General features: G+C 37.0%; 1 protein-coding gene across 2 annotated transcripts; it reads right to left on the minus strand.

Annotated features, from left to right (window-relative positions):
- Nucleotides 1-591: 591 nt before the first annotated feature.
- Nucleotides 592-25,776, minus strand: LOC102224506 (Golgi apparatus protein 1-like). 2 transcript variants are annotated; one of them, XM_023332509.1, is made up of 27 exons: nt 25,426-25,776; nt 19,587-19,616; nt 19,101-19,187; nt 18,809-19,024; nt 18,320-18,523; nt 18,167-18,238; nt 16,927-17,113; nt 15,873-16,090; nt 15,681-15,802; nt 14,525-14,626; nt 13,667-13,820; nt 13,550-13,567; nt 10,992-11,129; nt 10,446-10,532; nt 10,303-10,365; nt 10,109-10,222; nt 9,158-9,246; nt 8,260-8,377; nt 6,462-6,554; nt 6,250-6,387; nt 3,468-3,591; nt 3,253-3,395; nt 3,053-3,154; nt 1,928-2,035; nt 1,745-1,865; nt 1,565-1,671; nt 592-1,144 (listed from the first exon to the last, which is right to left on the minus strand). In XM_023332509.1, the coding sequence occupies exons 1-27, from the start codon at nt 25,741-25,743 to the stop codon at nt 977-979; spliced, it is 3,441 nt and encodes a 1,146-aa protein (XP_023188277.1). In that variant the 5' UTR covers nt 25,744-25,776; the 3' UTR covers nt 592-976. The 2 variants fall into 2 exon arrangements, with proteins under 2 accessions (XP_023188277.1, XP_005807592.1); XM_005807535.2 differs by lacking the exon at nt 13,550-13,567.
- Nucleotides 25,777-26,062: the final 286 nt, after the last annotated feature.

The raw sequence follows: 26,062 nt of genomic DNA on the forward strand, positions 1-26,062 counted from the left end.
ACAACATAAGAATATATGTACTAGGGCCATTTTAGTTTGAATTTAATCTCCAAAATTTTCACAAAAAAACCCCCACGGAAATTCAAAAGTTGAACATCCTAGACTTGGAAAATTTGAATTTCGGAAATTTAAAATTTGTAAGAAGAAAATCTCAAATTTTGAGTTGAATCTAAGAAATGTTCTAGAAGAAAAGTGGTAACTTCTGAGTTTCAAAAGTTAAAAATGAAAAAACAGAAATTTTGAGATCAATTTTCAAGAAAACACAAGGAAATATCTGAGTTTTTCACCTTCTGGTATTCCTTAGTTTCAAAGGTCAAAACTTTGCTTGCAAAGACTCAAAATTCTGACATTGATCTTAGAAATTTTCAAGAAGAAAAATATGAAAATTTTCTGAATTACAAATGTCAATTTTAAAAAAAAAACTTTCAACTTTTGAGACTTTCAACATTTTCCTGGAAATTTTCTGAGCTTAATTTAAAAATTTTAGATTTTTTTTTTTTGCAGAAATGTACTCCTTTTTTCGTACGTAAAATGGCCCTAATACGCTGTCATCAGAACACTCTCAATAAATCAGACACCGAAGTAAAAAAGTGGAGTGAAGTTAATGTTCGTATTAAATTAAATGGAGCGATGTTCATGACGACCGGCTCGGAGTTTCTGATTCTGAACCGATGAGATTTGCTTCAAACAAACGCGAATTACACAGCAGCTGCGATAAAAGTACCAAAATAAATCGTCACTGGGCCAGAACCGTCCGGAAACAGCCCAGCAGCAGTCCGTCGTCACGGCAACAGCGTTCATGGAGGAGTTTAAATAAACGGAGCGGCTTCGTCTCCAAAACCACACCAGGCGTTCAGAGAAGTCCAAACGGAGGCGCAAGCATTTGGTTTTCTACAGAGGAGAGCAGGTTGGGAAGTGGCGTTGGCACTGTTAGCGGTGGCTGAGGGAGACGGAGGAAGAGGAAGAGTAGTCGGTTCTACCGGTCCTTCAGCTCCCGGGTCACTCGCTTGGTGATGCGGCCGCACAGCAGCCCCACCAGGAACAGGACGCACACGCTCAGCGCCATCACCAGCAGGATGTAGTTCTTAGAGGGCGACGTCATCACCTGCACGGCCAGGTCCGAGAAGCCCTCAGCTGGCGCCACCTGCAGGCCACACCGGAAACAACGTTTTAACAGGTAGCCGAAGGTTTCAGCAAGTCACATTATACCACAGCGTACCAGGGCCAATGTTGACAAGAAATGCAAAAAGAAATTTGGCCAAAACATTTTCAAGAAACAATTATTTTAAAATGTAAAAAAGTTGCTTGGAAAAAAAAAACTGAATTTTTTTTAGAATAGACTTGGAAATCTTTGAGCTTGAAAGTAAAAAATTTGCTAGAAAAAAACCCTCTAGATTAATTTCAGATATTTTCAAGAAAATCCTTTTTGAAATTTCTGAGTTTCAAAACTCAAAAATTTGCAGGGAAATACTTTTCTAGAAAACTCTTGAAAATAATGTCAGATATTTTCAAGAAAAAAACAAAAAAATTGAAAAGTGATTTTTTTAAAAAGCGGCGGCGTTACCTTGGCGGCGTAGCTCCACATGTCGATGCGGTCTTGAAGTCTCTTCTTGCACTCGGGCTGCAGTCGGATCCTCTTATCCTGCAGCGCCTCCATCAGACACGACATCTCTGCAGCCGAGAAACAAGCGCTTCTATTAAAATGGAGGACATTGTGCGTAAAGACAGAATAAAAATCACCCACGTCGCCCCCTGCCCGGTGTGATGGCGGCGCAGTGGTGTTTGAGGTCCAGGGCGCAGGCCGTGTGGAGAACCGGGTCAACAAATATGTCCGCCTTGCTCTCCTTCAGCATGTTCAGCACCTCCTGTGAATGAAGCTGATTAGAAAATGTTCTGACAGATTGACTTTGCTGCGGTGGTGGTTCACCTTTTTGCAGGCTTCCTGTTTGATCTTCAGCAGGTTTCCTTTCAGACATTCCTCCACCTGCCCGGTTTGCTCCTGAGCAGCCGCCTCCTCTGCGCACAATCTGGAGATCTGCAGGAGAAAAACATGGAAAATCGGCTTCGTTTCACCGTTTCACCTACTGGCATTTCAGAGAGTTCCTGGTAGCATAACAAGAAACCCAGGGCATCATGGGTCCTCCACCGTACTTAACAGCGCAAATTAGTAGGGCTGCAACTAACGATTGTTTTAGTAATGGATTATTCTGATGATTAATTGATTAATCAGATATTGGCAATTTTTTTTAGTCTTTTTAGTACAATTTTAGAAATGTATTAAAATATGCAGATAGACTTTAAAATTATCTTTTTAAATTAGAAAATAAACATTTTATTGGCTAAAATGCAACAACATCGGATTCCTTTACTGCTGGTTAGTAGGGCTGCAGCCAATGATTATTTTAGTAATCGATTATTCTGATGATTAATCAATTAATCCGATTTAAAAAATTGGCACATTTAGCTGATTTTTCATTTAACCACTTAATCCTTTTTTATACAATATTAGAAATACATTACAAATATGCTATAAACAAACAATTCAATTACATTTTATTGCCTAAAATGCAACAAATAGCATTCCTTTACTGCAGGGGTGTCCAATTGTTTTTTCTAAGTCAAAAATAAATAAATAAAATCAAGCAAATAAACTTTCATTTTGTCTATTTATTTTTTTGTAGGAGAGGGATGTTTTTTTATGGTAGATCCAAAACTTAAAAAGTATTTTACAGGCGTTTCTATTGTTTGGTGTATTAAAAGAAAAGCTTTTAGGTTCGGTTGCAGTGAAAAAAATACCAGTCCTACTGGCAGATTATTTTATCTATAGAAGAAGAAAAATGTCTTGTTACAAGTGAAATAATCTGCCAGTGGAACTAGAATCAATATTAAGGAATTACTGACGTAAAATAAGCTCCTATTTCTTGCTGAAAAGTTATTTATGTTAGTTTTGTCCTATTTCAATGTACTAATATAATTGCACTAGACCAAAAATACTTTTTAAGTATTTCTGTTTTTGCTGTGCAGTAATTAGAAATACTTTTAGTAGTCTAACCTCATCAGAGCAGTGCATCTGCAGCTGTGGGTCCAATCTGTAGTCAAGCGCCGACTCCTGGAGAATCACCCTGATCTGGTCTTCACAATCTGGAGACAACCTCTGGACCAAAACCGAACCAGAATCACAGTATAACAGCATCAGACAAGTGAATTTGTTTTCTACTGAGTCATTTCTGAAGTGGTGAGTTAGGCTCGCACCTGGTCGGCGTATTTGAGTTTGAGGCAGGCGATGATCTGACCCTCCAGCTCGCTGTCCTCGCTGGCTTTGTTCAGGATGGACTGGCAGAACTTGGGGATGTCGGCTCGGCAGGCTTTCCTCAGCACCGGGTTCAGTCTGTAGTCTGCAGAAGGGCCAAAAGTGAGATGGACAATACTCCAATCTGACTTATAGACGCGTATTTCTGTGATCTTACCAGTGTTCTGGGTGATCTGCCTCTTAGTGATCATCTGCTTACACTTGGGATCCATCAGCTCGCTGTTCTTGTTCTGCTTCAGGCACTGCAGGACGTTCCTGGCATCCGCTTCAGTGCAGAAACGCTGCAGGAGGGACGACATGCCATCAGAAATACTGACACACTAACATATCTAGAGTTTTTTCACTTTTTCTCACACTGTAACCACAAAGCTCCATGTTTGTTCTTGGAATGTCTGCGATCTAAATGCAAACAATTAATTACCTTTGTGATGGCCAAATCCATGGCCACACTCTGATGTCGGTAACTCTTTTTTTATGCACAGTTTATTTTTTCATACAAACACAGCACTTTAGTTTCAATAAAAACATTTATTAGTTGATTTGAATGCATTTGTTCTATTTGTTAGCGCGCACATTTAGTTAGCATATGTATTTATATCAACTTAAAATTAATTTTGTTTGCTTAAGATTAATTCTGTTTGTTTTCCCACCGGTACTTACCTGCCTTGGAGTTGCCAGACAAAGGATGGGGGCCAGGGCTCAGCAGGCTTAAATGCTGATTGGACTGCACCACTAGTTCCTGCTGGCAGGGGGAATTGTAGTTTCTTTGTTTAGATACGTTTTCTATTTAAGTAAATATTAGTATTTAAAGTTTAATATTTTTGATTTTCAGTTTTGAGTCTTTAGTTTAGCCAAACTTAGCTGTACTGTTATTTGTTTTTGTGTTATTTGTAATTGTATTCTGTTTAGTTACCCTATTGTGTCTTAATTGGTCTGATCAGCCAGTATATAACCCCTGTGTGTCATTTCTTTGTTAGTTCACTTATGTTTGTGCAGCCAGTTTGTTTACATTTTTTGCCTGAGTTCAGTTTTGTTTCTTTGACCTCTTTTATGAGCTCAGTTTATCTTTTGTTATTTATAATCTTTGGGTTAAAATAAAAAAAACCTATTTTGGTAATATGTCCTGTGACTCCTCCTGTTTTTAACTCGGTCCATCACAACCTTACAATTAGTTGTCAATACGTGGGCTATTAGATCAAAATGAATTCCTATCGATTAACTAATAACGTCCGCTTAACCCTCTTTCAGTGTTGTAGTTTGGCCGCCATCCAGCAGAGGGCGCCGCTGGTCATCTTTATTAGCGGAGCCGTTGAGACAAGAATCAAAGATGGCGGCCATGCCAGGACGGTACAGAGAAACGGTCCAAAAGGAGTTCGGAGTGGGATGTAAATGCTCTTTATGCGATTCTGTTTTGAAATATAAACACTCGACAAGCTAATTAACACAAGGAAATATCTGAGTTTTTCACCTTCTGGTATTCCTTAGTTTAAAAGGTCAAAACTTTGCTTGCAAAGACTCAAAATTCTGACATTGATCTTAGAAATTTTCAAGAAGAAAAATATGAAAATTTTCTGAATTACAAATGTCAATTTAAAAAAAAAACTTTTCAACTTTTGAGACTTTCAACATTTTCCTGGAAATTTTCTGAGCTTAATTTAAAAATTTTAGATTTTTTTTTTTTGCAGAAATGTACTCCTCTTTTCGTACGTAAAATGGCCCTAATACGCTGTCATCAGAACACTCTCAATAAATCAGACACCGAAGTAAAAAAGTGGAGTGAAGTTAATGTTCGTATTAAATTAAATGGAGCGATGTTCATGACGACCGGCTCGGAGTTTCTGATTCTGAACCGATGAGATTTGCTTCAAACAAACGCGAATTACACAGCAGCTGCGATAAAAGTACCAAAATAAATCGTTACTGGGCCAGAACCGTCCGGAAACAGCCCAGCAGCAGTCCGTCGTCACGGCAACAGCGTTCATGGAGGAGTTTAAATAAACGGAGCGGCTTCGTCTCCAAAAAGCCACACCAGGCGTTCAGAGAAGTCCAAACGGAGGCTCAAGCTAAGTTTTCATCTCTATTGTGCTTTATTCAGCTGAGCTGAGTGACGGAGTACCGGCAACTTCTCAACTAAAAATGACTGATGTACCCCGACAGAAAAACGGAGAAAAAGTAACATGATGGGGAAAACATGGCGATAAAAGTTACGGTTGATTTTGACCGCTGCCTTGAGTTAATTCACTTCATGGATCTCAGTTTTAATATTCATTCTAAAGAACCCACAGACGGTATTTCTAAATGAATATCTCTCTGTTCATGGGGGAATTAATTGTTTCATATATTTTATTCTTTTCATCGTTTTTCTATATAGCAACCCTACCGATTCTAGTTTTGTTATATTTTATAAATATGTTTAAGTTTAATAACGTTTAATTTGTTCAGTCAGCATTTAACACAGCTGACACAAAATAATGTTAAAATAAATTTTTTTATTCAGGCGGTTGGCCATTTTAATACAAGAGGAAAACGAATTTAAAATTATAACATCAGATGGATCAAAATGACAATAATCTATATAAGTAATAGTAAATAAATGAAACCAGGCAAGGAAAATTTAAATTTTTCTTTCAATAAAAATCTTATAAACCTTAACAGAAACTGCAGCTGTGTGGTGAATTTTTGGTTAAAACATGTTTGTTTTTTCATTCAGGGGGTAGAAAATCCAAAACCTTCCTACTCAAGTAAGAGCAGAAATACTTCATAATGAAATTACTGAAGTAAAAGTGAAATGTACAGCGCAGTAAAAATACTCCTAAAAGTATTTTTTTTCCAAAAAAGTTACAGAATTAAATGTAATAGAGTAAATGTAACTAGTTACTGCCTGACTCCGACTATGTTGACATCATCGTGACGTCATTTCCTGTCCATGTTCAGCTCACCTTGATCATCTGCTTGCAGACTCTCATGAGCTGGTAGTCGAGCTCCGGGTCGCTCATCTCCACCTCCTGCAGCTTGAAGATCCTCTGGTGGCAGCGCTGACTCAGCTGCTTCTTCTGCTCCTTCAGACACTCGATCATCTGGGAAGACATGGCTGAAAGGTCAGAGGTCAAGCATGTAAACAAAGAGACATGCAGTGTTCTGGAGATGTTACCTGAGCGTTCCCGAACGCCACGTTGGGACACAGGCGGCTGATGTCGGACTTGCAGGGTTCGTACAGCTCCGGTTCCAGCCGAATGTCTTCAGACTGAGTCAGAATGAACAAATTATTTACATTTTACATTATTACTTTTACAAGGCAAAAGTAAGAAGTAGCCAACCAAGAGTAAAAAAGTATTTGGTAAAAATGCTGCTCAAATGACATCAATTATTTAATATTTAAAAATGATCTATTATTTAAATGATCTATCTAAAAACATCAGGGGCACCAAGATCTAAAGTTATGTTGGAATTTTAGAGACCAAAATGAAAAATAATTCATGTAAATAACACAATTGCAAAATAAAAATTTTCCAAATCAGTTTCTTTCAGTAAAAACATCATGAAACCTTAACATAAACTGCAGGTGTGTGTCTGTCTGGTGAATTTTTATTTAAAACATGTTTGTTTTTCATTTATTTAGTAGATAATCCAGAAATGTTACTCAAGTAAGAGTAGTAATAAAAACATACTCCAGTAAAAAATACACCAAAGACGTACACAAGTAAATGTATCGGAGTAAATATAACACGCCTAAAACAAGCAACTTCCACTTGAACACGCCAGCTATGAGACATGGTGGTGGCAGCATCATGCTGAGATGTTGTTTCTGGTGCATTACATACTGAAAAAATGCATAATGAAAAAGGAACTGTGTTGAAATTCTTGTGTGTAAACTTAAGCTAAGTGAAAAACATGGAATTTATCCCAGATCTGTTCCTTTACTGCATAAAACAAGCTAACATCCATGATAATGATATGTTTATAAACTTTTAGGGCTGAGTAATGAATCAGTTGTATTAATTCATTGATGTTTTTTGGTTTTTGAATATTTAAATTTTTGGAAATTCTTTTTTTTTTTTTTTTTTACTGATGTTCTAGTTGGGTTTCATTGTTCAGAGTGGCGGCCATCTTGCTTCACAAGCATGTTTTACCGCTTCTTTTTATCTGGACTTTGAATTTAGTCCAAAGTCTAAATTCAAACTTTGGACTAGACAATAAAAGTTTGGACAATAAAAAGTTTATTTTCTTATTTAAAAAAGGAATTAGAATATTAGATCCAAGCTAAGATTTTTTTTATTTATTAGACGACTAAAGTCATAATGTTACAAGAATAAAGTTGAAACATTAGAAGAATAAAGGAGTAATTTTATGAAAACTCCAACATGTTGTGAAGTATAACTTCACAAGCATCTTGTGAAGTTATACTTTGGTTTCTACAGGTAAAGAAATACTTAATCTTTTAACACATCAGCGTCAAATTATTACCAATTGCAGGATTTTGAAACAATTGTGTAACAGCTGACTATTTTGAAGAAAGAATCACAGACTGAGTTGGTTTATCCAGCGTTTTTTCTAATTAAAAATAATTTTTTTGTCATTTTAAAATGTTTTTTTCTGGTAAAATTGTGTCTTTATGCTGCTAATATTGTGACTAAATTCTCATAATTAAACAAAAATTCTTGTAGTTTGGCCCTAATATTTTGTTGTGCAACTCACATAATGGATTATTGAAATTAGTCACTTTTGACAATATTTTTTGTCATTTTTTGTAAAGAAATCGGATCTGGTATAAAAAAAACAAACAGATTTTATATTTTAACCTCATTGCCCAGCCCTGTAACCTTCTAATGAAACTGTAAATATCCACAGATTAAAGATGGGATTGTGCAGAATCTCTGCGAACACAGAGATTCTGGTTGGATAGAAATGAAGGTGACAGCAGGTCCGTTCGGTCCGGTTCTTGTGTTTACCATCTCCAACTCCTCCACCCGCAGCTGCTTGCGACATTTCAGAGACACTCGCTGCTCTCTGACCTCCTGCAGCGTGTCGTTCCTCACTGTGGTGCTGAGACAAATTACAACGTCCACCCTGCAAGGACACAGAGACTTAAAAGACGGTCTGAAAAGCAAATTCAAAGGCTTTTATCGGCTTCTGTATTATGTTATGTTTCATTTTTATTTAAAAAAATAAATGGCAGAATCTGCATGCTATGTTATAGCATAGGATGCATGAAATATATCCATATAGGATGGATAAAATGACACTGCATACTTCAAAACTAAGAACAGGGCAGGTATAAGTAGCCGCAGCTAATGGAGGGATGAAAAACTGATGCTGTAGAATAAGCCTGAATTCAATAATCGATTAATTGTTAACTGGAAAATACAGACTCCAAAAAAATGCTGTTTGCTGAAAAAAAAAATCATATTTAGAGCAGTAATTAAGCCAAAATTGTACAGAAATAAATACATTTTGGATAACAGATAAAAAAAAAAGCCTTTGTCTGTAAAAAATATGTTTTAACCAAAACTCTTCAAGTGGCAGTTTTAGCTAAACCCAGTTCAGATTGTTGCAGTTTAGGCAATAAAAAGTTTATTTTCTTATTAAAAAAGGAATTGAATTATTTGTTTATTTGTGTATTTTAATGTATTTCTAATATTGTATAAAAAGGCTTAAGTGGTTGCATGAAAAATCTGTAGAATGTGACAATTTTTTATCCAATTAATTGATTAATAAAATCGTTTGCTGGAGCCCTGCAGTTTACAGTAAAACATAAAGTCGAGTTATTTCCAGGATAAATACAAACACAGTCTATATTTATGTGTCTATATGGTTACTGAGTTGTGAAGTTGCATATTTTCCTCTCACTTCTTTTTAATATTGGGACACAAGCGCAGAACGTCCTCCTTGCAGGCCATCTTGAACTTGTAAGAGAAACGGAAATCCTTCATTTGAATCTAAAATTAGACAAATGAAAAGTAAATAAGTTAGACTGAATTAATGGACGATGTTCATACGCTTTTCCAACAGTAAAATTAAACCATTTTTAAGACAAGTTTTTAAACCTTTCCAGCAAAACACTCAGGAGATAAAACCAACTCATTATTTTATATAATTTATTACTGTTATTAATAATGTCTTGTGATAATTTTCTACTTTCTAGGAACTAAGATAAACAACATTTTACGTTTTGAAATGTTTTTCTCACACACATCCAACACACTCGACTGGTCCAAGAACAAAACACAAATTTAGCTAAAATTTCTCCAATTCCAGTAACGTTGATTAACGTACAAAATATGATAACTTTTATTTCAATTACACACATCAGTAATAAATATTCATTATATTGAAACAGTCCAAACTAATATTGTAAAGGTAAATTACCTTCTTGGTCAAATTAAATGATCAAATTCAATATAGAAAGAAAGTTACAAAAATCTCTCATCAATGTTCTTGTTACATTTTCTGACTTTTATCAAATGGAGATTATTTTGGTAATTTTGACATAAAACAAGTAAAATTTGGTCTGAATTAACTTTAGAAATAAATGTGTCTGTTTTTTATTAGTTGTATGGAAAACATCTGGTTTTAACTGTAAATAATTGTTTTTAAAATTTAGACTTTTATCAAACGTTAGATTTAACTTCATTACAAAGCTACAAACTTTCTAATTTCCAATCCTTGAAAACACCTAATTGAAATTGAAGGATTTCAAGCACCTGTACGAACTCTGAGTGAAATTTCTGAGCAAGATGAATCGATAAATATTGGAAATACATATTAATAATAATAAATAGAAATGCGACTTAGACTGACCAGCTGGAAGTGTGTGACGCCGACTGCACACTTTTCGTTCATCTCTTTCTGGTGTTTATTCTGGACCAAACACTCCATCAGATCTCCTGTATCGATCTGGTTATCAGCTACGTCCTGAACATAAATAAACATAACAGGTGAGTGTTTTAAAGGTAAAACCGATGAGCTGTGATTGGCTGTGTGGCCGTCCTCACATGGCAGTGGGCCTGGATGACGGGCTCACAGGCTCTGATCAGCAGGGCGTCGATCTGGATGTCCTGAAACACACACACAGATTTACATCCGTCCAGCTGCTTCCACTGGTTTGTTTTATAAAATAGATGATGTGAACTCTGACCTCTGACTCCAGCTCCGTCAGGTTGCCGACAACCTCCCTGCAGCTGGACACCAGGTCCTCCAAATGCTCCTGCAGACACTCCAGCTCCTAAATACAAACAACAGGTTCTAAAAAGATTCATTTTTATTTTCTGGTAGAATCTTTCTACCTGCAATTAATCAAAAATGCATCATTTAACCTTTTAAAGGGACAATATGCGTTTTCGAGGAACAGAATACCATTTTATAGCACAATCAAGAGACTTTGTTACCTTCAGTTGTTAAAATCAAGTCCAATTTGACATTCAGAGTCAAATTGGACTAAACATTCAGAATCCAAACCACTTCTGTCTTCATACTTTAGACCTTGCACTAACATATAGCATTGAACATAAATAAATAACAGTTCTTCCCCTTAATCCTGCTGTGTCTCACCATTTTAATAACCTTTTAGTTTATTATAATTGAGTACTTCTTTATCAGACAACATGCTAGCAACTTTTAAAGGAGCAGTATTGTGTATGTGCCATTTTATAGCACCATCAGTCCCGGTTCAGGTGCGTCTTACCTGTCCCGTGTCCGTCTTGTCGCTGCACCACTTGCCCAGGTCGGTCATGCAGCGCTTCTGCAGCTCTGGGTCCAGCTTCACGTCCAGCGCCCTCTGGTGGAGAATCCTCTGAACCTCCACTTTACAGTCCCGAGACAACTGCAAAAACACACACACACACACACACACACACACACACACACACACACACACACACACACACACACACACACGCACACACACACACACACACACAGTAAGAAAAGACAAACATAAAAACCTGCTGCAGACGTTCCTCACAAGCCCAAAGCATCAGCCCTCCACCACCATGCTGATGAATGACAGTTATGATTATAAATTTTAACTCTTTCTGTAAAAATGGCCGTTAAATATTTTCCGTCAAACTTTTCCTGAACTGACGGGCAGCAACACTTGCTTCTCTGATGTCAGCGCAGATTTCCTTCTGCCTTCAAACACAACCTGCTCTTCTTTTAACTCTTACTTCTATAAACTGTTATCAGGTATTAAATTTTTCTAAACATAGGCATAAATGTACAGAATTACAAATTAATTTGATAATTTTACACCAGTACAGCACACTTAAATACACCAATAACTTCACAAATTTGGTCAAACATGTAAAAACAACTTTAATTTGTTCAGTCAGTGTAAAATAAATAATAAAGAAACTGAAAATGACAAGTCGACTATCTTGGTAAAATGTAACAATAAACTACAACAAACCTTCTGTCAAATGGTTCAGAAAGTGCAATTAGGAATTATAAATACAATACAAAATAAATAATAAATCATGATGTCGCTCAGAGCACAAAGCATAGAATTAGACTGAATCCAGGTCTAATTTTTTAAAATATTGAGACTGATAGAGATATTAATATCAGATTGAGACCGATAGAGATATTAATATCAGATTGGCACATCTCTAGATTTAATACATTTTTTAAAATCAGGAATAATTTCACTGAGCCGGTTCAAAGCGTCTACCTGCTTTTAATCTCAGTCAGTGATTCATTTTGATTTATTTGGCCCATTTTAAACAAAATCACCTTCAAAATCAAATTTCAGATTTACACAGAAAGGCAATTTGCTCAATTCTTTCTTCCTGGCAGCCATGTTGTACTGTTGGCATCCTCCCTTCTCTTTCCACCAGATTACCACCAACCTTCTGCAGATGTTATTGTTTTAACACAACATGCGTGTTGCAAACAGCTCAGGTCTTTGAGAATGCCATTTTCTAAGGCTCCAGTTAACATAAAATTATTTTCCACTAAATGCTTGCACATTGCTCCAGAGCAGAATTAAGCTTTTAGCTTGTTAGCTCCATGTTTGCATGCAGTTTGAAATTAAAAGGCGGTACAATCTGCTTTGCAAATTTACTAATTCGTTTTTCTTAGTTTAGCTGCAAAACTGTTAGCATACAAACACTCAGAAAATGTACAAACTTTTAATTGGGTTCATATTCAATCAAATGCAAACACACAATAAATTGTAAAGGAGTATTGCGTGATTTACACTACAAACCAGAAGTTTACACCGAATACAAAGACAAATATGTTTTTCCTCAGTCTGATGTTAAAGACCAAACTACTCTTGGTTGAAGCCACTTAGAATTATCCAAATTATTTCTATTTGCTAAACGCCAGAATAATGAGAGACAATGTGTCAGAGATTTAGTTATTAATGTCTTGAAAATCTATTTAAACAATGACGGAAAGCCCAGATGATGATCAGGGTTTCCCCCGGTAACGGGCCACCTGGTGGCGGGTCACCAGGCTTTACTTAATCCATCTTTTCTGTTAGTGGTGTATAAAAACCCAATTTAAAATAGGCAAACTATGCTTAGCCTGGTGGGGGGGAGTAAAGCCTGGTGGTCCGCCAGGCTGATGATACTGTGGGGGAAACCTTATCATGTTGTGGGGCTGTTTTGCTGCAGGAGGAACTGGTTTATAAACTAGAAGGGATCATGAGCAAAGAACATTATGAGGAAATATTAAAACATCAGCCAGGAAGTAAAAGCTCCAGATGGTCAATAACCCTCAACATCCAGCTAAAGTTGTTAAAAAGTGGATTAAGGAGAATAAAGTTGGCGTTCTGGCCGTCACAAAGTCCTGATCTCATTTCCATAGAGGAGTTTTAGCAGACTGAAAACCTGACCCAGTGAGACCAGTTCTGTCAGGAGGAATGGACCTGAACTCCAGCAAACTGTTGTGAGGAAGGGAAGCCAAAAGGTTTAACCCAGTCTATACAGTCTAAAAGAGAAGTATCTCTGATATGGACCATGTGGATGTCCAAAACATCTTCTTGTTATATTTCCTGGCATTTAGCAAAGAGGAATAATTTTGCTAAATCTAACTAACCTACAAAAAGAGAAGAAAAAAATGTTTGCTCTCTTATTTTTTTATGTAAACTTCTGGTTTCAACTGTTTTTGGTTGATAATTTATTAAAAATTTAATAAAGCTAAAAAAAATCCAGATTGCCGTTTTTACTCATTAGACAAATTAAAAATCAGGTAATTTAACCCTTCACCTGATTTTAGTCGAGACTGGACAGCTCTTACCTGCATATTTGGTCTCACCTGTCAAATTTAAAGACACAAGTTCTAAAATTATCACCCAGAACTGCTGAGTCGCAGTAAAGCTGCGTCTGTTTGGACGTCAGAGAGTGTTGCTGTTACCCGGCGACCCTGCTCCTCTGTGCGGTAAGCGTGGCGGTACAGGCAGGAGAAAACGGCGCCTGGCGGCATCAGCTCGCTCGTCTCGTTCCAGCCGAGGGTGTGGCACAGTCGGGCCGCGTCGCCCTGACACTTCCTGTACAGGATCGGGTCCAATCTGCAGAAAACACAAAATATAAGTAAACAGACCCGGTTCCACATATGGAAGTTCCACCGATTGGATTCTGTTGGGGTGAAAAGATCCAAATTGGGCCGCTCACTATAACACATTTTTCTGGATGATAAATTGTCTGAAGTTATTGTGATAAAAGGTGATATTGTTAGTTTGAAAACATTTTCATGTAACATAATGGTAACAAGGGCATAATAACCCAGAAAGACATTCTTAGAGATCAATAAACTTTAAATTCTAATAAGCATTTCAAACTCCAACTGGAAAGATATTTTAAATATCAAATATAAACAAACAAAATAACTGAAACTACAAATAAAAAAATAATTCTGTAAAGAAAATTGTCCTTCAAAAAAAGGGATTTTACCTGGTTTTACCTGCCTAGCAATAGAATATATAATATGTAACAACAACATTAGTATTCTTGTTAACAAGCTTAATATGAAATACTGGTATAGATTAAAGGATCATCAGTTAGCTAACATTATCTGAGGTGTGATCAAATAGGAAGTTAAATTAGGTAAAATGGATTGGCCAAAAAATAAGGAAATACAGAAAACATTGGTCAAATTTCTGAAGAAATTTGCAAATGCTGAGCGAATTTGTATTAATAGTTGTCATCAGAACTTTCTGGAGGGTCTGGTTAAGGTGTTGCATCCTCACAACGATGCAGCTAACAAGCAACTCACTTCCAGTCTCTGGATATGAAATACTGCAGCTCCAGCAGGCGATGCTCACAGTCGCCCACCATCTTCTCTGTGTACAGATGCTCCATCAGGCAGGAGAGGATCCTACAAAAACACAAATCTGTCAAATACTGAGCCAGAAACAAAAACTTAAAACGTTCAATATCAGACTCAAGCTTGCATTTAATGCAAAAAAAAAAAAAAATGAAAAAAGGAGGGAATTCATTTGAGTTTTTGGGAAATTGCTGCAACTGAAATTAATTTTTATTATTTTTTGGTATTTTACTTGCAATTTTAGTATTTTGTATTTTATTTTTTATCACACTTCATTTCTTGTTTTTATCATTTATCTACCTGTGATTGTTGTGAAGCCCTTTGGTCAGCAGAGGTTGTAAAAAAACATTGACTAACAAAGGTAACTATGTCACCTTCAGTTATAAAAAATTATAAATATACCATTTAATTTAGAAAAGAATTAAATGATTTCTCAAACATGCATGAAATAATCAAATGTTTTTTAACATTGTAATATCATGTACAGCTTAAAAAAGTTTATTTTACACAATCCCTCCTTTTAAAATTTGACAGAAGTTTTTTTTAATATTTTGTATTTTATAGGAACTTTTCTTTGTTCAATTTAAACGCAACTAAATATTATATGGTATACCAAAATATTATAAACACTGCAGTAGCAAGGATCTGTAATTCTTAACAATAAAAAAAATAATTTAATTTATTGTGTATTATTTTATGTAACTCAGCATAAATTTTCAAAAGGAAGAAAAAAAAATCTTTAAAATGTTTAGAATCAAGGGACCCTGGTATTTTATGTAGGACCGCTTTGTAATTCTCATTGATAACATTAAATTTACTGTCTGTGTCTGCAACGGTTCAGCTCTTAAATTATCTATTTATTTTAGCTTTTCTTTCGGAACCATAATGTTGCTTAAAGTGTTCTCCATCATCTCACCTTTATCTTCATACCAAAGATAAAGAATTAAAAACAAAGGCGAGACAGTCTGGTTCTGATGCAGCTGTTGAAAACAACTTCCAACCTTCTACATGTAACCCAAATAGTTCTTTTGGTGAGAGTTCACAAGCATTTCATATAACATGACTAGCAGATGTGACCTTATTGTAATATTTCCATCACACTCACATTGGGTCTCCGCTGCGGATGTGTTTGCAGGCGGTCTGGATGACGGATTCACAGGCCTCGTTCAGCGCTCTGTCGATCCGGTAATCGGCTCCAGGATCCGCAGACTGAATCAGAGTTTGCAGCTGCAGCAAAACTCAAAATTAGAAAAGCCAGAAATAATCATTTCTGTTTTCTTATTTGTTGTGTTCTTACTGCGCTCTGGCAGACGCTGTCGACGGCGCTGCTGCGGTCGCCTCGGCCGAGTCGCATCAAGCAGTGCAGCGTCCGGCCCTTACGGTGCAAACCGGAGCACTGGGCCTCGATCTCCGTCCGGCAGTGAAGGACGATCTCCGGGCTCAAGGAGAAATCCTCCATCAGCATCCGCCGGAAGTCCAGCATCTCCCCCTGACACTCACCACTCACCGGACGGCCTGCACAACACAAAAACGGATCGGAATATATTCTGATAAAAACAACAAAAACGCACAGAGACAATGTTTTTTTTGGATTGAGGTTATTTGCAACCAACAAAGAGATACAGTGCCTAGAAAACTATTCAAGGCACTTGAATTTTTCCATTTTCACATGGTTTACACATAAAATATAATATTTCCTGCCTCACATTTACAAATTACAGAAAATATTTTCAAAAAGTAGCTTTTATTTCAATCATCCCTTCTGTGAGTTGTACTATGGAGTTTCAGGGTCAGGCTATGAGAATTATTCTTTACTTTTGAGAAAATATAGTCATAACATTAGAAAATAATTTTAACAGAAGAAAACATCTTAAAATTTAGAGAAAGATTTTAAATGAGAAGAAATCATCAATATAGTTATCTAGAGCCGATTCAATAGATCCAGTTGTTTGGATGATTGTTTGAATGTCCTGCTACTGATATTTATTTCTAAATAAATTTTGGTGATTCTATCTGACCTAAAACAAAATACATCAGGTCTGATTTAACTTCAGACAGTGAGAAATAAAATGTGTATCTGTCTTTTAATTACTTTAAATATCTGGTTTCAACTGTAAATGTAAAATTTGCATTAGATTGCACTTTATTACAAAACTGCAAAGTTTGAATATGAAACACTGTCGAGGCCCTGTTACAGAAATCAAGCACTTTCTAATTGAAATTCAAGAATTTTGAAAGTTTTCAAGCATCCGTACACACCCTGATAATGCTGTGGGATTCTCCATCCAGGAAACAGCTGGATGGAGTTAAACAGTGAAGGAGGAGAACCTGTCGGGTCGTCATGCTCTCACCTCGGTGCACGGCAGCCTCCAGGCACAGCAGCAGGTAGGACAGCCGCGCCTCGCGGGCGCGCGGCAGGCTGCTGTCCAGGCTGCAGCGCTGCTTCCTCAGGTCCAGCTTGCAGGCTTTCGCCAAAGAGTAGCTGACTCTGTAATCCTGGGAGATCAGCTTCTGTCGGGTCGTCAGGGCGTCTCTGCACTGGTGAGAGGAACATGAGGACAAGCTTTACCCAGTATGATTCATGACGTATGGGTCAGCAAAGTTATTGATTAGTAAGAGGTTCCCCCTAAGCCTGGTGGTGGAGGCGCTATGGCAGCCCACCGTGTCACCGTTTGTGTTAACGCATTATAAACACACAATCCTAATTTTCTGAACTCGTCCTACGATGTAGTTCACTACTTAGTGAACAGGAAAATGTTTACAAAATGGAGGAGCTTCATAGCCTGAAACTTATGGATTTAAACATTGTTGTGACGAATTTGTAAAAGATGTACAAACTCTTAACGTGAATAACAAGGATCTGGTGACTGGCAGAGTAAGTTCATGTAGTAACAAACACATAGGCTACATCTCCGTCTTAACTAACAGATAAAAGTTACATTAGCAAAGCTAATTTTGCTAGTTGGGCAGTATTTTGTTTTTGGCAGTAAATACTACAATAATTATCACTGATATTTATCTTAGTATTACACAGAGGTGGGTAGATTACTCAAGTAGTTGTAATTTACTTACTGTTTCTAAGTTAGATAGGAACAAGGCAAGAAATAGTCCTAAGCTGGTGGCTTGTTTAGTGTTGTCATAGCAACTCCATAGCAACTGCCATGACAGTTGCTATGACACCTACCAAGATGGCTGTCAGCTACAAAGTTCCCGGATGTGTGATGCCACATGAGAACTATGTGTTAGAGTAAAACTTAGAGTTAGAGTTAGAGTTTATTTATAAAGGTGTAAGCCAGGAGTGGCCAAAGTCGGTCCTGGAGGGCCGACATCCTGCATGTTTTAGTTCTCGCCCTGCTGGTAACAACCTCTTCAGCATGTCAATGTTCTTCTTAGGCCTTCTAATGAGCCATTATTTGATCCAGGTGTGTTAAACCAGGGAGAGAACTAAAATGCCGGCCCTCGAGGACCCACTTTGGGCACCACCGGTCTAAGCGGACATTATAAGTTCATCAATTGGAACTAATTTTAATCTAATAAGCCAATAATTGTGTGCATCCCCAGTCAGTAACAATCCGCCGACTCTCTGAATACCTTTTCGGACATGGCTTCCTCAAACTTATGGTTGAACAGACACTTGTAGACCTTCCCTTCTCCTGCCTGGACCTGTGCAGAAATAGAAATTTGCTGTTTTAAAAGTGAAAACTTGATTAATTTCCGCTGGTTGTTCTTTGAGAGTCTCCGTACGTTCTGGCAGAACCTCTCCCGGTCGTCTCGGCAGGCGAAGTAAAGGTGCCTGTCGAGGTGAAAGTCATCAGACGACAGCTCCGCCACCCGGAGGATCGCTTTCTGACACTCCTCTTTGATCGGATGTACTCGCTCCTGCAGCTCCGCCTGCCTCACCAGCGCCCTCTCCAGGCAGGAGATCACCTCGCCCTGCGAGTGCGTATCCTGTGGAGAGATGCAGGGTTTCCCACAGTAAAATTAAAGAACTTTTCAAGCATTTTCAAGGTAAGTTTTCAAACTTTTCCAGCGCCACACTTGGAGATAAAAACAATACAATACACTATTATATGTTATAATTTATTACTATTAAAGGAACAGAAATAATCTAATATACTAACTTTAGTTTTGAGAAAAACTGATTTTCAGATTGACATTGAAAAACGTAAATAAATTTCCTTTATTTTGGTTAATATTTACAGTGTAAAGCACTGGACACACACTCACTGTCACCTTTTGTCCTACGTTGATGCTCCCACAGCGCAGGCTGTTTATATCCTCTTTGCATTTATCCATGAAGCCACAGATGAGTCTGTAGTCGCTGAAGATGATGCTGGTGATCTTGGTGATGTACTGGTTGCACTGGTACTCGCTGATGTTGCCTCTGTGATCCACCAGGCAGGACACCAGGTATCCCCGCCCTCGCTCCTCCTCGTTACACTCCTTTATCTGCAGGTGAGGGGAATGAGAAGAGTCAACTAAACAAATCAGGACAGGAAATACCGTGTAAAAACACGCAACGAACCTCAGCGATGGTGCTCCGGCAGACCTCCGTGGCCACAGACTCAAATTTTGGATCAGTCGTCAGGTTCAGTTTGTAATTCCACAGAAGCTGAGCACAATAAGGGCACAAAAAGGTTAAAAACTCACAAGAAACTAAACGAAAAGCTACGATTAAGATGTGAAAGCATCTCAATATTAAGAAACTTTCCAGCGTGGGACACTTAAATCTATCTGCTAACCTTAGAACTAATTCATTACTGCACAATTCAGTAAATATTTTGTCAAATTAATATTTAAATACATAATTAGATGTAAATATAATGTAATAAATGCATCAAAACAACAAAAGATTGGATTAAATTGATGTAACTGAGTAAAACTGCAACAACGGTTCCTCAAATAGATCCAAAGTTGTGATTGGTTAAGCTGTACACCAGTAGACCAATCAGCTTTGCATTTAATTATTAAGTGTAAATCAACTGCTTGCATACTTAGGAAAAATACTCACATGATTGCAGTCGGGTGCGAGCTCAATTTCCTGGACAAAAAACAAAATATTATTTTCAGACAGAAAATAATTTATTCACACATAAAGACAGAACCTTGCTAAAAATGTGACAATTTAATTCATTTATTCCAAGCCTCCATTTTATAAAAGCCGCCATTTGGTTGATTTATTTTCTTACTGCAGATTGAGTTGTACAGGTGTAATAGACTGTCGATGTTATTTCTTTTGCAAGTTACACTTTATTAAGTTAGTGGTTATTTGGTAACATTGTTATGGTTTCTCTGAAAAAGAAAACCAAAAAGAGGAAGTAGAAGATCCAAAATGGCCGAATGTGATGCCACCATGTTCCTGTGTTAAGCTGTAATGTTTTACTTTGAAGAAGGAAAAATAAAACAATAGTTGTCTCTTTTTTGTATAAAAATGGGATGAGAATTTGTAGATTTGAGTTATGAATTGATTATTGTGCTAGCTTACAAAAAGCATGTAAGAAGTTAATTTGCAATGTTAGCTAATGTTTCAGTTTTGTGACGTCAAAGAGAAGGAAATGGTAGGTGGCAATTCTTCTATAAATCAGCACAAAAAGAAAAATAAGTCAAGATTAAGTTTGCTTTGCTGTCTAGCTGGTGAAAACTAGCTAAACAGCAAATAAAAGTTAAAAAACAAAATCAGAAATAACTTATCACAGTCTAATTTCTTTCATCACACTAAACATGGCTCTGATACAGCCACTCAGGACCTTATTTAATAAGAATATTTCTTATTTTATCTTCTGAAAAGGAGAAAATCTGACCTAACACTGCAAAGCAACCAGACTCACCGCACTGTTTCTCTAATCAACTTTCTTAATTATTCAGTAGCTAATTAAACCTTGGGTGGTTTTAGAAAAAGCCACAAAAACATTTAAGGAACTGCTGCATTCAATGACCGCAGGAAATTCCAACTTTCCAGACCAGATAAAGTAAACAGAACCAGAATTCTATCAAGGTCAGCTAACATTGATTTCTTTCTTAATAATCTCCCAAATATGAAGCCATTTATAAGTTAAAAATGTTTCATAGAGGGAAAGATACGCTTTGAGTAAAAAAATAAAAAATCAATAACCAGGTGCCAAAACTGTGAGAGACATGACTGAATCGGAGTAACGCGTTGATCTGACAGAAACCTGACTGGAGCAACACAACCTCCTGTGACGCCGTCAGTCAGGAGTCCCAGTAGATGGTGGAGCAGCGACTCGAACTCTGCTGCTGATTCTGGTTTTCCTCTCCTCAGATTTGCAGCAGCCATTAGCCTGCCCAGGAGGCCACAGCGGGTTTAAAGGCAAAGCAATTATCTCAGGATCGCTAATGGCTGCAGAGTGACGGTGAAGGAGGAACGATGACAACATGGGGATTAACAGAAACCTAAAAAATCCCCTTTTTTATTTTGTTCTTAAAAAGGAAAATTGCTGCTATAAATATTAGCATGATAAGCAGCCATGTTGGTGAATGTGTTTCTTAGAAAAGTGGTCAATCATTGTCACTTCATTGTAGTGTAGGAATGAAATGATTAATGGTAAATGGACTGAACTTATATAGCGCTTTTCCAGTCATTTTTGACCACTCAAAGCGCTTTACACTAGAGTCACATTCACCCAGTCGCACTCACGCATTTATAACACCGATATGCAGATCGGTAGGCAATTTGGGGTTAATTGGCAGGAGGAAGCTGGAATCAAACCTACAACCTTCCGATCACAAGACGACCACTCTACCAAAGAGCCACAGTCGCCCCGACTCTTAATCGGGGCAACTGTAATTAATTAATCGTGATTAATCGTTTATTGTAATAATAATTAACTAATTTAGTAATTGATTAATTGTTAGTTGGAGTACACACACAATAAAAAACGGAACTTGGTGAAAAAGAAACATATTTGGAGCAGGAATTAGGCCTGTGTGTGTGTGTGTGTCTATATATACTGTATATATATATATATATATATATATATATATATATATATATATATATATATATATATATATATATATATATATATATATCCCAAACTTTCTTTATTTGTAAATATGTTCTAGTGGGAGTTTTACCTTCAACCAGTTCAAATTCTTCTTCAAATTGACTAGTATCGTTTTTCTATCCAATTATTTTTGGTTAATCCACAAAAAAAAAAATCACCAGATCAGCTCTACACTGTATTGTTGTCAAACAGAAAATCCTGAGCTTTTCACATGTTACAAGTATGTTTTAGCTGCAAATGCATCCTTCGCTACAAACTATCAAGGAATGACATGTTATTGCATTTTAGGAAGTAAAATGATTATTTTCTTATTTAAAAAGGCATTAAATTGTTTATTAGCGTATTTTAATGTATTTATAATATTGTATTTTAAAATGTCAGTGGTTAATTGAAAACAAAGAATGTGCCTTTCTTAATCCAATTAATGATGAGAATAATCGATTACTAAAGTAATCGTTAGTTGCAGCCTTATTGTAAAAGAAAGAGAAATTTTTTACAGTGTAACAGGGGCTCTCTGTATGTCCAGTAAAACGGGGAGAGAGAGAGAGAGACCTTGTGTTGCCACAGAATAACAACCCTTGAGTAAATGTGCAACGGAGAGAATTTTATAGTCCTCTTCCTCCCAATAAACAGACGTTTTTAAAACTTCACATTGCAAAAGAAACCAAGAGCTTCAAAATGTGCTTACCTTTCAAACACGCTCATAAAGTGCTTTGTAGTTTATATCTGTACTGTAGGGAAAAGCCACTTATAGTCTCTCACACACAAATGCAGTGCAGATCTTATATAAAATTAACTCCAAAATCTATAAATAAACCCACAAAAGATCCATCGCAGATGCTACAGTTAGCATCTTAAATGTCAAATTTCATGACAATGAAGTTAGAAAAAGACTGGAAAACATTCAGGTTTTTATGAAGCGCAGCATATCAGCACCTCATACCCATCACCAAGCATGAGAAGGGATGATTTGGGCTTTCTTTTCTTTCTTTTGCAAAATTTTAGTTAAACCAGAACTCTTCTGTTTGCAAAAATATCCTAAAGTCAGCAGCAAATCTTTAATAAAGTCTGCAAAAAACAATAACTACAGCGAAATAGGGCTGCAACTAAACATTATTGTAGTAATTGATTATTTGAATGCAAAATGTAAATATTTTTGTATAGCTTTAGCTTAATTACTGCTCAGTGGTTTGTTCTCTCAGCAAATTGCCTTTTTCTTGGAGTCTCTATGTTGTAATTATTGATTAATCGATTATTCAAATAATAGAATTGGCACATTCTGCAGAATTTTCATTTATTTTTTTCATTTTATTTTTATACAATATTAGAAATACATCTGCTTAACTTAACACCAATACTATGTAGGGCCGGTCTGTTGATTAATTTTTTAGTTAACCAATAAATGAATGGAAAGCAAAATGTGCTTAATAAGTTGTTTTTGTTTTTTTTTTTAAACAGAATTTGAACCAGCTGAGCCAAAACTATACCACTTCACTAGTTCTGGGCAAAACATATTTACAAACAAAGGCTTGTTTTTTGTTTTGAAAGCAAAATGTATAAGTTTTTTTGTACAGTTTTGGCCTAATTACTTCTCTGACTGTGCTTTTGTTTGAGCAAATTGCCTTTTTTGGGGTCTGTGTACTGCAATTAACAATTTATGGATTGTTAAACTAGTTTACGATATTTCAATAGTTGATTAGTCATGATTAATCACAATTAGTCCAATTAATAGTTTCAAAATATTTGTTGGTTCTGCTCTTTTTTTTAGCCAAATTGTGTAAAGTCCAGTTTCGGTTCTGGAGCTTCAGGTTGCAGACCGCTGATCTAGACAGTAAATTCAATAGAGAAATCCAATGGAAGCAACAGAGGGCATACAAGAAAACATGCATAATCATAAACATAGATACTGCAACAATAATGTTTCCACATGAAAGAATGGGAAAAGCTGAGCTGTTGAAGCTTTTCTCAGTTGGAACAAACGGTCACTGCAAATCCTTTGACCTCTAACGGACAAGGAAGCGGCAGCCATGTTTGATGAGCATCGGCTTACAGCGATAAGAGTGAAGATCAAAACAACAGAGGCCATCCAATGATACTCCAGTCAAAAGGCACGTGAGCAGAAATATGGAAGGATTTTTTTTTTATCATGTAAGAAAAAAGCTGGCAGGATGTTTGGTTTTGACTTCGACCTTTAAGTCACCTGACAGCTGAATGACTGCTCAGTTACAATCTAACTAAGTCAATAATTATTTCAGAGGCAGAGACACTGCGAGCGACAGAGCTGAGCAGAGTCCAGGATCCTAAAACTTCATATATAACATGGAAAACGCCATAAAAAAGAACAAAAAATGAAGAAACTCTTCCACTTTTCGTAGATTATTGACTATTAAATGACTCTTTGGAAGTTAATATGCTGCTCAAGATGTGCGTTTTAAACCACCAGTCTGTCTTTTATGGCTCTGGATCATTTCCTGCTCCACCTATACTCCTATTTGGCACACACACATTGCCATTCAGTGCCAGCATAATCAAAAAATTGTCAGTGAATTTCTCCTGATAGATGAGCATTTTGGAGAAAATACTGACATAAATAAGCATACAAATGCTAAAATCTAACAAATATCCATTTATTATGAATTACTCTGGCTGCAGGGTGCAGATGGTAGCGAAAAGATCCTGGGTATGTAGGATACACAAGGTTCAATACTGGACCCCTTCAACTTTAATATCTACATGCTACCATAACTACGCAGATGATGCACAGCTCTACATAACAATGTCACCAGGTGACTCTGAGGCCATTCAGCCACTGAACAGATGCTCAGAACAAATCAATTTGTGGATGTGCCATAACTTTCTCCAGCTGAACAGTAACAAAACTGAACCAATTATTTTTGGACCTAAAGAAAAACGATTAAGAGCCAGCGCACAGCTTCAGTTTTTACAGCTGGAAACCAGCAATCAAGCTCCATAAATATTGCAAAGGTAACTAAGAAGTTATGGGAAAATAATCACCAATCAATGAATGTTTTGAAAAAGTAACCAGTGAGTTATTTCAAAAATAACCTCTATATTCCAGGAACGTAACCAATAAACTCGTACATAAATCACCCTACTAGTTCTACAAACGTTACTTTTAGTGTGAGGAAAATATGACCAAGTTTAAAGGAAAGATGAAATGCAAGTTCAGGGTAAGTAATAGACTATTTGCACAAAAGTAACCTCTACCCATCTGTGGTTGTGACTCTTACCAAATATTACTAAGTTGAATGTTTTGCTTATGTTTAAAATATTTCAGATGATCTAAAAATTATATAAATTGCTTCTCTAAGATCATACTGTCATAGAAATTACACATAAGAATCAGCTTAGTAGATTTTATCTAAGGCTTTGGATGTACATTTTTTTATTCGTTTTTTTACTTCATTATGTTTCCTTGTGGTTTATTAAACATGAAGTAAAACCATCTAGAATGTGATAAAACACGTATCTTTTTTATTACTATTTAGTGACTTATTACTTGTTCATAACCCAGAGGTCTAATTGTATTTTCATTTATTTAGAGAATAATTTGTTCTTTAGGAGTCTGAGGAGTGTTTTCTTGAGGAAAACAGATATTTGTGGTCTTGTGAATGTGTGTTTACGGTTTAGTCCGGGTCAGAACCCAGCAGCGGGTGGTGTGTGGACCCCTCTGCCTCGATGTCACGTTGACAGCCGGCGTCTCTTTTAACCACCAACCGGGGGCGACACACCCAGCAGATGCCCGTCATGTTTATCATCACCTCCCGGTGTGAATCCCTGCAGACTCGTCCACCAGCCGCTTACCTCTCTGCGGTCCTGAAGGCACTCCAGAACGGCCAGGTTGTTTGACCAGGTCTGCTTGGGGCACAGGCGGGTCAGGTCCTCCCGGCAGGCCGCCTCCTCCGACAGCTTCCAGCCGCTCGCCCTTCGCGGCTGAGAGGCCCCGGCGGCAGCGGCGACAGGTGCATTCCTATCCGGATGGTCGACGGCTCTGACATCGGATTGTTTGGGCGGCTCGGCCGGGGAGTTCGCCACCTTCAGGCCCAGGACGGTTACCGAGCTCCAGAGACACAGTGTGGAGACGAGCAGAAGTAGCGGCGGAGAGCGACTCTGAGCCGCCATCTTCACATAACTGTCAAGTTAGAGCTGATACGGCAAGACACCTTCACTTCCGGTCAAGTGTCTCACAACAAGAGCTCACATGCAGTGAAAAATACACAATTTCCGGTCACTGTTACCTTATAAAAATAGAAGCTTTATTATCATTATATATATATATATATATATATATATATATATATATATATATATATATATATATATATATATATATATATATATATATATATGTGTGTGTGTGTGTGAACAGAAGTAAATAAACAAGGCGATAATTAAAATTTAAACTTAGGAAAATCAACACCCAGACGCTTCAAGATTGTGA

Source organism: Xiphophorus maculatus, chromosome 4 (genome assembly GCF_002775205.1).
Source record: "Xiphophorus maculatus strain JP 163 A chromosome 4, X_maculatus-5.0-male, whole genome shotgun sequence".
Taxonomy (NCBI): domain Eukaryota; kingdom Metazoa; phylum Chordata; class Actinopteri; order Cyprinodontiformes; family Poeciliidae; genus Xiphophorus; species Xiphophorus maculatus.